General features: G+C 41.3%; 1 protein-coding gene across 2 annotated transcripts in view; it reads right to left on the bottom strand.

The window, feature by feature from the left end:
• The window catches only part of LOC138747776 (ceramide synthase 6-like), a 33345-nt gene extending 24806 nt beyond the window's left edge, over positions 1 to 8539 (bottom strand). The window contains exon 1 of one of the 2 annotated variants that reach the window (XM_069907352.1): positions 8051 to 8539. In XM_069907352.1, coding sequence (XP_069763453.1) covers positions 8051 to 8241 — 191 coding nt within the window. In that variant the 5' untranslated portion in view covers positions 8242 to 8539. The remainder of the gene's footprint in view (positions 1 to 8050) is intronic. The other variant, XM_069907351.1, reaches the window with a different exon arrangement.
• Positions 8540 to 14364: the final 5825 nt, after the last annotated feature.

The following is a 14364-nucleotide window of genomic DNA, read 5'->3' on the forward strand; positions in this document are numbered from 1 at the left end:
ATACAATATTACTACAATAAAAATTATCCCATGGGGTGCAATTCCAATCTAATTGTCAGTCGATTAGTGAGTGCATCAGATACTACTGCATCTATGAAATCCCCATCAACTTATTTACATCAAAACTGATTTGCGCAATTTAAATTGCTTGGTAATTGATATTTATATAACTAGCTTTCCTCTAGAACAGTAACACATTATTTTGTTTCCATTATGTTCAGAATAGTTTAATTACACATGTTATTGAGGGCACAATATACAGTACTTAAAGGCTGTGACCAACTCATAGAAAGAAATAACACAATAACAGGCAAATAACTTATAGGTGACACAATTTTAAAAACAAATTCTGATTTTTGATTAGAAACATCTTTCCAGAGCAGGAAAAGGCAATTGGACAAAATAGTTTTGTCTGCTATTGAAGGTTTTTTAGAACTATTTATAAAAGAACATTCTAACACTGATTCAGGTTTCAATTCTCTAATAATCTAAGGTATGAAACGTGGGATGCAGAGCAATTGTTTTCCAATCCACCCCCTCACCTACACAAGATCAGGTGTGACAAAAGATACAGACCCGGAAAGCAAAAGAAAATGGAAATGAGAGGAACAGTGAAACTAAATTTAAAATATATGAACATTTAAAAAGGGGCCTATTCCAGTGGCTGTGGCCTCATAAATATTCTTTAATGGACTTTGTAACAACAGGTTTTCTTTTGTGCAAGCTTGTGGTGGCTCCCTTCTTGTACACAGTAGTTATCGTGACTTCATTAACTTAAATAAATGTAAAACACACTACCATGTTAAAACGTTGTTGAGGTACATATAAACGCAAGCCTTTTTCTTAAGAAAGGAGTCAAAAATACAATGTGATATTTGAAAATGTATACATGTATACATTTGTTAATCTGATCAGAGATTAACAGGAAGCGTGAAGAAAAATATTTGAAATTACATATATAAGTTAGGAGGCCATGGGGGAAAGTATTTTCACTTGATGTGGTGTTACTACATTGAGAGAATTTGGTTAAGATTACTGACTCTGACAGACATGTTAGGAAATGCAATGACTGTCAGAACTGATAACCACTCCACTGTTTGCAACCACGCCTTAAATTTCACAGATCTTTACCTCTGAAACCCTCTTCTCAAATAATTCAAAACCTCCCTAAGTTCCCTAAACCCGAGAAAACAAGCTGCTGGAGGAACTCAGCAGGTCAGGCAGTTCTACTCAGTCAACTTTTCAGCTCAGGATGGCTTGGTGTTATGGGGTGGGGGGGGGCACTTGCAGGCTGTCCCTCCCACCAAATGAGTTATGGTGCCCCACCCACCCGTAGCACTAGTGTCACATGTTTTCGTCTCCATGCGTGTTGGTCTGTTACGTTGGAGGGAGAGGGCAGTGTGATGGCGGCGCATAGAGAAGATTTATGGCACCCCTTACCCCCCACTGAGTAAGTTTTCGAAATTCAGTTTGACATCTCCCCCCCCCCACAACCCGCGGTTAGACTTGTTCTGACACCGACCCTGCACACTCCTTTATCGAGACTAAGGTTAAAAGGCTATGTTACGTTTTTAAAGGGGAAAAGAAGATTGGGAAGGGGACAAGAAGTGATAGGATATAGGACAGAAGATGAGAGAGAGAGAGACAGAGACAGAGAAACAGAGAGGTAGAGGGAGTGACCACTAGGGGAGAGTAAACGGAGATAAAAGTACTGTATAGAAAAAGAAGAGATGGAACCAGTGGAACCCATTGTGGTGGGGTAGCCTGAAATTAGAAAAATCTATGTTCATACCATTTGGTTTCAGGCTTGCTGGGAGGAATATTATATATTGGTCCTCAAGTGTATGTTTGGCCTCATCCTGAGGCTGAAGATAGACAAATCTGTGTAGGAATGGCTTGGGAGTTGAAATGGTTAGCTACAGGAAGCTTAAACTTAGACCACAGAGTATAAGTATTCAGCGAATACCATTGCTGGAATCTGTTCAGAGGTGACATTAATGAGAGACCAAATGGAATCAAAAATACAACTTCTCCCACCTTGTCTCCTGGAAGGATTCTATTCCTTCCTCCTAATTTTTGTGCTTCTGATGCATCTGCTCTCACAGTGAGTCTTTCCATTCCAGGTCATCTGAAACGTCCTCTATTTTTGGGCACCATGGTTAGTGTAGTAGTTAGCCCAAGGCTATCTCAATGCCAGCAACCCAGATTCGAATCTGGCACTGTCTGTTAGGAGTTTGTACATTCTCCTGTGTCTGCGTGGGTTTCCTACGGGTGCTCCAATTTCCTTCCACCCTTCAAACTTACAGAGAGGGGGTTGTAGGTTAATTGGGTGTCTTTGGGTGGCACGGGCTTGAGGGTTGGAAGGACCTATTACCATGCTGTATGTCTCAAACTTTAAAAACTTCAGGGAACAGATTTTCCCCTCTACTATAGTCAATAGAACCATCTCCCACGTTTCCTTCATTTCTTGGGAGTTTTGCTTTTTCCTCTCTCCCTCCAATCAGAAGAGGAACTGTCCTCACCTTTCACCCCACCAGCCTCATGTTCAGCACGTCATCTTTCATTATTTCTGCCAGCTGCAACTAAACCCATCAGCCATACCTGCCCCTTCTCACCCCTTTTTGTAGGGATTTCTTCTTCCATGGCCCCTGGTACTCTTTTACCACCATCCAGGGGCCTAAACAGACCGAAGAGGTAAGGCAAAGATTCACATGCACCTCCTCCAACTTCATTTACTGCATTTGGTGCTCTTGATGTGGCCTGCTCTACACTGGTGAGACCAAGTGCAAATTTGGGGACCATTTCGCAGAGTGTCTGTAATCTGTCTGCAATGATCATCCTGAGTACCTGGTTGTTCCCATTTCAACTCCTCTTCTCATCCTTGGTCTGCTCTACTGCCAGAGTCAGGCCCGATATAAACAAGAGGACAAACCTTGTATTCCACCTAGCTAGTCCACTGTCCAATGGTACGAACACTGAATTTTCAGTTTTCAAGTAACTTCCCTCTCTATTCTTCCCAGATAATTTTGTTCTTCCCCATTCCTCAGATTTCAGATTTATTGTCAGAGTACATACATGACATCACATACAACCGAGATTCCTTATTCCTGCGGACATGGCAGAATTACTACGAATTGGTAGTGCAAAAAATAAAATGTACACAGCGTGAGCATGTAAACAAATAAAAGAAATATAAAAAAACTGACTGTGTAATACAGAGAGAACAAAAGAAAATCAATAAAGTGCACAAATAAGAGTCCTTAAATGAATCTCTGATTGAGTTTGTCATTGAGTAATCTGTTGGTGGAGGGGTAGCAACTATTTCTGAACCTGGTGGTATGAGTCTTGTGGCACCTCTACCTCTTTCCTGATGGCAGCAGCGAGAACAGAGCATGTGCTGGGTGGTGTGGGTGTTTGCTGATTGCTTCTGACCTCTGACGGCAGCATTCCCGGTAGATGTTCTCAATAGTGGGTAGGGTTTTTTGTGATATCCTGGGCTGTGTCCACTACCTTTTGGAGGGCTTTACACTCAGGGGTATTGGTGTCCCAATACCAAACCGTGATGCATCTGGTCAGCACACTTTCCACCACCCCTCTGTTGAAATTTGCCTGGGTTTCTGGTGACATACCAAACTTATACAAACTCCTGAGGAAGTAGAGGCTCTGGCGTGGTTTCTTCACAATGCCATTGATGTGTTGGGTCCAGGAAAGATCCTCCGAGATAGTGAATCCCAAGAACCTAAATTTTCTCACCCTCTCCACCTCTGATCTCCTGATGATCACTGGATTGTATACCTCTGGCTTTCCTTTCCAGAAGTCAATGACCAGCTCCTTATTTTTGGTGATATTAAGTGCAAGGTTGTTGTTGGTGCACCATTCAGCCAAATTTTTCCCCTTTTCCCCTCCTTTACCTTGAATTTTTTGTCTCTCAACTCATTAACCTTTGCCCCCAACCCTGTAAGAATCATCTTCCTCCACCTGACCCCTTTCTCTCTTCCTTCTCCAAATTGTCATTCTCCCACTTCCTTTGGTTTTGAAACCAATTTAATTGGGTATGATCAAAACAGTGGTTTTCAAACTTTTTCTTTCCACCCTATGCCATTGGTGTTCTGTGATTCGTGAGGGATTGCTTAAGGTTATATGTGGGTGAAAGAAAAAGTATGTAAACCACTGTTTTAATTGTACCTAATTGACTCACATTCCACCTTAAGCAATCCCTTATGAATCACAGAGCACCAATAGCAAAGGGATTACTTAAAGTGGAATGTGAGTTTATGGGGGACATTTTGAAAATCACTGGACTAGATAGTCTCCTCCACTATAAAATTCTATGATTTTTTTTGAATGCACTGAGATTTGAGGATATGTAAAGCCTTCAATGTTCAATTTCTGATTTCTATTCAGGGATTGTTGTTGGTTGTGAATTCAAGTGAAAATGTGATATAAGTAATGAATGATAACAATATGAGAACTCAGATAAGAGTAAAGCAGTGGTTCTCAACCTTTTTCTTCCCACTCACGTCCCACCTTAAGTAATCCCTATGCCACTGGTGCTCTGTGATTCGTAAGGGATTGCTTAAGGTGGGATATGAGTGGGAAGGGAAGGTTGACAATCACTGCTCTCGACCCAATTGTTACTGAAATATTTTGCTTGAGAAAAATTGTAATTGGCCCATTTCCTTTGGAGTTATGAAACCGTGCACATAACGAGTCAATGAGGTACGATTAAAACAGTGGTTTTCAAACTTTTTCTTTCATCCACATATAACCTTAAGCAATCCCTCACTAATCACAGAGCACCTATGGCATTATGTCGAGCCAGTTTTGTGCAACTTCTTCCATTAACCGTTGCAAAATAATTATTTAACTCCTCAGCTATTTTGTTTCTTGCCCTTCCTACATTCTCCTGTTTCGGTCTCCAAGTGTCTCACATTTGCCCTCCCTAGTATTTTTCTTCTGATGTGCTTTTACAATGTTTTTATGGCTTTTTTCTTTTGCCATCCTACTCTCACATACTATCTTGTCATCTTAAATCAATTTCTTGGTCCTTTCTTGCTGAATTCTAAAATATACCTGATCCTCTGGCCTAATGCTTTTTCTGGCAACTTTATGAGCCTCTTCTTTGGAGAAAAATACTATTTTTACATTCTCTTGTCAGCCACAGATGATTCACTTTTCCTGTTGGGGTTTTGTGCCTTAAAAGGAATATGTTTTTTTGGAATTTATGCAGTGTTCCTTTAAATGGTAACCATTGCCTGCCTGCTGTCTGTCATGCTCTCAATGTATTCTCTCAATCAACACGTGCCTTACAGTTCTTGTTTTAAGTTCAAGACCCAAGTTCCCCATTTCAAATCAAGTTATGATCACTTTGTGGGTGGCCTCAGTTTATAAGTGCATGAGGACCATGGACAGACGCATGGACATATTACTTATGTCATATCCAATTCTAATGTCCTAATAATATTTGTTGGTCTGTAAATAACTCATACTTAAATGTTTTCCACCTTTTTCTGTCTCTTAGTTTAACTGATTCTAGTTCTACATTATTGGAAGCTTTTCTTGTTAAATTGTTGTTAGGGTGTTTTATGTACCTGGAAAGCTGCAGCAAGTTAGAGCATTTCATATCCAACTTAGGTGCTGCGTAGGCTTCTCTACTCTTACCTGAGCTGTGTGTATTGTTGTTATCATTCACTGTTTGAATTCACAACCAACAATCCCTGAATAGGAATCAGAACTTGTACACTGGAGGCTCTTCATATCCTCATATCTTAATCCATGCCAAAAACTCAGAGCATTTTATTGTGGAAGAGACCATCTAGTCCATTTTTTCAGTGAACACCTTCTATTCTGCTCATATTCCTCTTTTTAAAAAGCTGTCAGTAATGACAACATGCAATTTTGTAGAAAATTTACATTTCATTAAATCTCAAGGTGCTTTATGGGTGCATTATCAATTAAAATTTGACTGGAAACCTTTGCAGCCATGAGACCATGCAGGTTTACTTTTGTTTGTACCATTCATCTGCCTTGTATATGTTCCAGGCATTCAGGTAAAGTTTCTTTAATACCTTTCTCTACATTGACTCCTTCTGTTTCTTGACTTTGGTTTTGCTCTTTGCTTATTTGACTTACTATTTTGTTAAATGTGCTTATTTCCTTCTTGAATTCTCTTTGAGGTTCCCATCTTCCCACCAAGCTTGTTTAAAATTTCCCAACAGCACTGGCAAACTCCTCCAACACATTGCATGCTCTCCGCATCTGGGTCATGAACTCATCCCAAAGTTATTCAGTTATCTTTAAGAGCTTCAGCAGGACTTCCTCGACTCTGTAGTACTTGTGGCTTTTCAGCCATTGGACGGGCTTAGTAACTGCTTGATGACTGGGGTAAATAGCGTGCCGTGGAATGGAGTAAATGAGTCAAAAACAGAGTTTCTGTTCAGAAATTCTTTGATGTGTTCCTTCCTGTAGAGTCTTCCCTATCCTTCATAAACTCTCCTCCATTCTTGGCTATTAGCGGAGCCATACTTGATGGAGGTGTAAAGTCAGCGAGTGATTATAAGCTAGTGGTAGATTCTTGTGCTCTTTCCACCTACAGTTATTCGCTCTTTAGTTCACAGATCATTCGCCATTCAGTACATCAATTTTTCTCCTCACCAAGAGATGATGATATTGCAAATCTTGGAACATTCAGGGTTTACAATTAGTTAGCTCCTGCATCTCTGGTCATACTCATCAAACCAGTCTTCATGTTTTATATTAAAGAAGCAAAACATTTCTTCACAATAAATAATTATAGCAGAGCAGGAACCATAGAGAGTCCGTGCCTCTTGTTGGTAGGAACTCAGGTTGTGTGTGAAATGCTTTGTTTGCAGGATCTTTGACGCTTTTGAGTTTTCTGTGGCTGGGCCTTTGGCGTCACTACCTTTAGAACCAATTCGATAGAGATAGCGGAATCGGATTAGGAGGAGGTTGACTCCACAGATCTTAAAACCTCTCAGCACAGCCACAGATAAATCAACGTCAATGACTCAAAGGACCCTCCAAACAAAGCTGAGGCCCCTGCTTTCGACAATAACAATCTAAACTGATGCGAATGCTGCAGCAGGGGTGTTACCAGGAAGCCTTGTTCTCGGTTCCAAACATTTTGTCAGGAGAACTGCTTTGGAATTATCCTTCCTTGTTAATTATATTGTTCTGGAGCATGTTCTTTCTGACATCATTATCGAGGTGGATCAGCGAATTTCCCTTTGAGGCTTTGGGCAGGGTCTGTTCAACATTGGAATAGAATTTCTTTTTGATCTCACTTTAGAGTGAACTGGAGGGCTATGAGATGATTACTGGAAAACCTGTCTTTTGAAACACCTGATGAACACATAAGCATGAGAACTTTATTTGAATTAGCCTTCCCTGCCCATAACTTCAGAGCTGGTGGACTATCGGGGCAGACAACAGTCACTGTTGGGGTTATCCAAGATGCTACTAAAATTCTATTACCCAAAATTTATGTTGCAGAAGCGGAAGAATCATGTGAATTCTTTTAAATCATGCAATTCTCTTGCATATCAGCTACCACAGTCCAGTTAGTGTGATAGCAAATTAATCCAAGACCAGGCACACTGCATTAGACTACACCCAGCTTTCCCAACCAACCCCCCTTCTCGTCCCCTCACTGCTCCCTCCTCCTCCGTTCTCCCTGCCCGACTGCCCCTTTCCTCCGCTCTCCTCTCTATCGACACTTCTCCCTCTGCAAACGACCGACCACAATACCCCGACCCCGAGTCTCCAGCCATGAACTACAATCGCCTGGCGCCGCCTATCATTGTCTCGACGCGGACACGCCAAGTTGAGAGGGGCTGGCTGATCTGACACCGTCTCGTTATGGGGATTTGATGTCACTTTCAGCGAAACTACCAAATAACTCTTCAACAGTCCTCCATTACCACTTTTCCATCTACTAAACATGCATTAGCTTGGCAGCAAAAGAAAAATCCACGTCCGCAAGATCGCATGAGCTCTGCTGGCTGGTGGATGAATTTCCCTCTCCCTTTACCTCTCAAAGAGAAGCCGTAACACGTAGATAGCCCAAGTCCAGGGCAAAATAAAGTACAGATCCTTGAGTCGGGGGTAGATTGGGTTCTGCGAATCTTCCAACTGTGCCCTGCTGATGTTCTGAGGAAGCCAGAAGCCCTCATCCCAGACTGAAACCGTAAGCCACAGCGGCAGCCAAGCGCTGCCCTCCATCGTTTGAGCTGCCAACACTCACACAGCAAGTCTAAACCTTGCCACGAACGTGACCTCTGCCGTTCTGTACCATCGATTGGTTCAACATATTCGAAAACAAATTCCTGCCTGGAGTTCCACAAACCAGTGCACCATTTTGGATCAAAACACTCGGGGATTGTTCTCAAATTAAGGCAAGACGGGTACAGATTCGAAAGATATCAATGAAGTTAGATCCTATTCAAGATCGCAAGCAGGTAGCGGCCAAACAGTGGCTCAAATAAAACTTCCGACAGAAGGAATAGCCCCCACCGTCTGTCTTTCAAGTGTAACAGTTCAATACTTCGTGGTTGAAATTTGTAAGGGGAGGAAATAGACTAGGGCGGTTCCACTCGACTCAAACTTCAACAGAGATGGGGGGGTTTTCAAAGACGAAGGAGCTCCCCCCCCCCCACCCCCCAGAACAAAGATTATTCATTCACTCAAACAGTTCGTTTCTTAAAATATCATTATTATAGAACGTGATCTAAAGTGCAATTTTAATCAGACTTTATTTTAAAATCGATTCTTTCAACTTGCTTTGAAATTATGTTTTGCAGATCACAAAACAGTATTTCATAATCTGTTGGAGCTATAAAGTCAGATAGTAAGGCTGGCTGAGAAGCCATTTTTTCAGCTACTAAGCACAATTTTATGCCTATAATAAATAAAATGGGATTTTTCTTTTGACCTCGCTGTGACTTATCGGACAACTTTTGCATACGGTCTTTTTTTTTGGTCATCCCTTCCGCATTTCTGAAGTTAGAAAGAAAATCTGCCTCTCCTTTGGGAGCTAACAGTCTAACTGAACCTATGGCATCACTTGAAAAATCAAAAAAACTGTCAAGACCAATCAAATCAGTGAGTGGCTGGTTAGAAATATATCAATTTGCCCTGACGTTGGTTGGGAAAGGAAATCAAAAATTTAAATAGTGTTTCCGCTCATTATTATATGAAGACAAGACTTTTAAACCAATAAGTTTTTTAAAGATGCCTTTTAACATTTTCTCCAAAATAACGTTATGGGCATGCCCAAATATTGTGTCCGGTTTTTTTCCCCCCCCCACGACGACTTGAAGCTTTTTAAGATGTTCAAGTGCAAGTTGATGTATTAAGGTACAGTGAGAAAGTTTGTCTAGCAAGCAATCCTGCCAGATATCCCACATATAAGACATTGTACAGATTCAGATCAGATTTCAGATTCAGAGTACATGCATGACATGTCATACAACCCTGAGATTCTTTTTCCTGTGAGCCATTACTAGTGCAAAACAAAACTGTATTCAATGTACACAAATAAAGAAATGCAAACAAACTGTGCAATACTGAGAGAGAAATAAATAAATGAAGTCCAAAAGTAAGAGTCCTTAAATGAGTCCCTGATTGAGTTCGTGGTTGAGGAGTCTGATGGTGGAGGGGGAGCAGCTGTTCCTGAACCCGGGGGTGCGCATCTTGTGGCACCTCCTCCTCTTTCCTGATGGCAGCAGCGAGAACAGAGCGGGTGCTGTGTGGTGTGGGTCTTTAAGGAGTGCTGCTTTACAGAGTGCGGAGTTAAGAGACAAATGAGTGAGTACCACGCAAAGGCAACATTATTTTACTGGAGACACTTTTTATTGATAATAGGGAGTCAGATAATGGCAGGAAAGAAACTGTCCTTGTATCTCATAATGCTTGATCTCCGAGTCATGAATCCTCTTTCTGAAGTGAGAAGAGTAAAGAAAGGGCAATCAGGGTGAGATGAGCCCTTTAATCAGTTGTTTGCTTTTCCCAGGCAACCATGGTGTGCAAGTGACTTGTCAAATTTCCTCATGCTTCTGAGGTCAGTCGAGCTCCTGGTGCACTTTCTCGTCCATCATGTTGATGTGACTGGACCAAGGCAGGATGCTAGAGATGTCTGTTTCCAGGAACGACAAACTTTCCACTATCTTGACCTCAGCACCATTGATGGGGATGGGGAAATGATCTCTACTCTTTCAGAATTCTGCAATCAGCTCCTTAGTCTTGCTGACCTCGAAGGAGAGGTTTTTTATATCCTGGCACCAGGATATCTTCCTTCTAATTCCAATTTATCGCTCTTTGAGATCCAACCTGCAACGGTGGTGTCATTGTGAATATATAGATGGAATTACAGTGGTGCTTGCCATATTGTCATGGATGTACCTCTACAATTATCTGCCCCAGAGAGGTATAAATGCTTGCTCATTAGAATTATTTGAAGTGAAGTATTTTTGAAAGATCATGGAATTGAAGACAATAAGAATCTGACACAAAGGAGATGTTGAGGCAAGGGGTAAATCAGGCTCGATGATATTGAATGTCAGGGGAAACCCTGAAGGGCTAGGTGGCTTATCCTTACTTTATTTTCTTGTGTTCCTATAAGCTATCAATGGATATTGTGTGCTCTGATAATGACTAATATACAAGCCCTTGCCCTGGTCATTATGTGATACAAAATGAACCTCGCCTGTGTGTGCAAACAAACCAAAAGCTGCAAGATGGAGGACATAATCAGGTAATATGATTCTCATAAATTCGGTGGTGTTCTGCATACTCTAATACACTGCTGTTGGAACTAGTGAAGTTTGATTAAATAAAATAAGACTCACCACCATTTTCATTCCAATATTTAACTAAAATCTGAAAACTCTCTAAGTTCAGTGACAGGAATGCTGAATTAAGAATAATATATATATTTTTTAACCAAGAACCATCAACATCATCCTGGCTTTTAGTGATGGACCTAAATGACCATGCTGGTGGCTCTGAACATAAGAAAAAGGGAGTAGGGAGAGGCCATCTGGCCCATCAAGCCTGTTTCACCATTCAGTGAGATCATGCCTGATCTGATGGTAGGCTCATTTCCATCTTCCTACCTTGTCCTCATATCCCTTAATTCCCTTATGATGTAAAAATCTCTCCAACCTTGTCTTAAATAAATATATTTACTGAGGTCGCCTCCACTGCTTCAGCAAATTCCACAGATTCATCATCCTCTGGGAAAAGCAGTTCCTCCTCATCTTCATCCTAAATCTATTACCCTGTATCTTGAGGCTATATCTCCTAATTTTGGTCTCTCTTATCAATGGAAACAACTTACCTACCTCGATCTTTCATAATTTTATATGTTTCTATAAGATCTCCTCTCAATATTCTAAATTCCAGTGAATACCATCCCAGATGACTCAATCACACCTCATAGGCTAATCTCTTCATCCCTAGAATCCAGCTGGTGAACCTCTTCTAAAATGCTTCCAAAGCCAGTACATCCTTCTTCAAGTAAGGAGACTAGAACTGCACACAGTCCTCCTGATGAGGTCTCACCAATACCTTGTACAGCATAACCTCCCCTCTCCTAAATTCAAACTCTCAATCAATGAAGACCACCATTCTATTTGCCTTCTTGATAATCTGCTGCACCTGCAATCCAACCTTTTGCTATTCAAGCATGGCAGCACGTTGCAATCACTTGCCATTGAAATAATATTCTGATCTTCCATTTTGCCTTCCAAAATTTCGGGCTTGACCCTTTCATCAAGATTTGCCAACATTGAACTCCATTTTCCAAACCCTTGCCCACTCACTTAACCAATCTATATCTCCCTGCAGGCTCTCTGTATCCTTTGCACAATTTGTTTTTCCACTCAGCAAACTTAAATACACTACACTCTGTCCCCTCTTCCAGATTGTTTATGTATTTCGTGAACAGTTGTGGGCCCAGCACCCTGCGCACCAACAATTGGCAACCAGAAAAACACCCCTGTCCTCAAATCTCTGCTTTCTATTGATTAACCCATCCCCTCTCCATGCTAATACATCACCCTCAACTCTATCCATTGTCACTTTAAATAAATGGGGAAGGGAGTGAGGGAGGGAGAAAACGACACTGTATATATTTAAGAAGAAAATGTCTGTATGTATCTTGGTCAATATGGTTTATAGTGTGAAAAATAAAAAAATTTAAAAAAAACTCTATCCATTGTTATCTTCTGTGTAAGTCTTTTATGCAGCACCTGATCATGCTTTTTGAATAGTGGCATGACATTCAAAATGGGTTCATGACACCCAAAATGATGGTGCCTATGTTGGGCAGCATAATATGAAGGGTGCAGAGTTCTGGGGAGTAACGGATCTGTGAAGGCCACCAGTAACAGGAAGAGCACCCGCTGATGAGGAAAAGTCCGGGAGACACCCTACAGGAAGGCGACCATGGCAGTGGACTAACAAGGTGCTCAGAACTGCTGAAGACCGGTTCATGGGAACAAGGTATTGGAACAAGGATTCAAGAGGGTGTTGAGGGCAAGAAGGGGTCCTGAAGGGCCTTGGGTGCTGAAGGCTTCTTGATTCCATCGGATGCTTGGACCTGGAGCTCTGGTTCCCAATGGTTTGAACAGGAGTCTGTGTGGCTGCAGAGGCTGTGGGAGCGCCTGAGGCGGATCCAGGGACACGGTGCCTCAGAAGGGACTCTCTTATGGTTCTCGTTCTCTTATTGTCTTAAGTTTCTATTAGTGTCTTGAAAGCAGCCTCTATCCTCAAGGACCCCACCACCCAGGCCATGGCCTCCCCTCAGGGAGGCAGTACAGGGGCCTGAAGACAAGCACTTGGCGGTACAAGAACAACTTTCTCCCCTCTGACATCAGCTTTTTGGATGGACAGTGAATCACAGATAGTACCTCACTTTATCCTATTTTTTGGACTATTGATTTATCTTTAAATTTAATTTATAGCAATACTTCCACTGTAACGATGCCTCAAAACAATGAATTTCGTGATGTGTTCATGACAATAGATTCTGATTCTTCCTGTTGGGGACAATGCTCATGGTGACTCTTTCTTTGCTTACAGCAGCCCAAAGTTGAAGAATATCATGGATATTACATTTTTATGTATTATGACATGACAATAAAATGAACCATGAACAACTGCCGACCATCTCGTTTGTAGCAATGTCGTTTTTTCCCCCCTTGTTCAAAAGATATGAATCACAGTGCAACTTGAACCAATTTTAGGACCTGAGATTTTTATCATCACATCACCAAGGCTGGAAACAATTTGTAGAGATGCACTTAAAAAAAATATTTATTTTGACTTCCACAATCTGAATCATTATTTAATAAAACCAATAGAATGAACTTGAACTTGAAAAAAGTCTGCAGTCTATCACATCCAGAAATACAATCAAAGCCACAAGTGGTTCAATTTTAATATTCTCACCTGAATCAGAAGGCTGTGGGTTCAAGACCCACATACAAAATTTAGTGCAGTGTTGACTGATCGATTCATTGATTGGTGCATTATTAAAAATACTATGCTTCACATGAGAAATTAAATTGATTTTGTTTGCCACTTTAAATGGATTGAAAAATACCACAGAACCATTTTAATTAAAGTACTGTCCTAACCAATATTTATCTTTCAAACATGGTGAAAACACATTGTTCATTGCTATGTGGAATATGCATGAAATAGCTACTTCACTCACGCTTATTTGTTTAGTTTTAACCTTTCAAATAAAGTACAAGCAAATGGATGATCTATGATGAGGGCAGGGAGTACTATGTTTGAACTCTGAATTCCTGGGCACATGAAAGAAAAATGAAATTGACATGGCTTCTATTCTCAATTGTTGTCCAGGGACCCGACTGTTAATTATAAAAAAAACATAACGCTGGAGAGACTCAGCAGTTCAAACAGTGTACTTTATATAGCAAAGATAAAGATGCAGAACCAAAATTTCGGGCTTGACCCTTTCATCAAGATGTGAGCAAAATGTAGACAAGTGCCTGAATAAAATTGTGGGGGGGGGGGGGGGGTGGGGGAGGACCAGAGGCAAGTGGTAATAGTGGATAAGGGAGCAAACAGGGGGAGCAGGAGTGGCTTTGCGAATGGCGAGGGAAGGGGCTGGAGAAATGGAGGAAAGCAGATGGAAGGATAGGGTAGAACGGGGAATGGGACAACAGGTTGTGCTTGCTACTTTCCTGCAATCATAGTCTTGTGATCGCAAAATGTGGGGAAGGGGTGTGTGGCAATTGCTTCACAACCCTTGAAGAAATTCGTTTCCTTTGAGAGCAACACTACTCCCTCTGGAGGTTGTATGAAGGAAAACTA

This window comes from Narcine bancroftii, chromosome 12 (assembly GCF_036971445.1).
Source record: "Narcine bancroftii isolate sNarBan1 chromosome 12, sNarBan1.hap1, whole genome shotgun sequence".
Lineage (NCBI taxonomy): Eukaryota > Metazoa > Chordata > Chondrichthyes > Torpediniformes > Narcinidae > Narcine > Narcine bancroftii.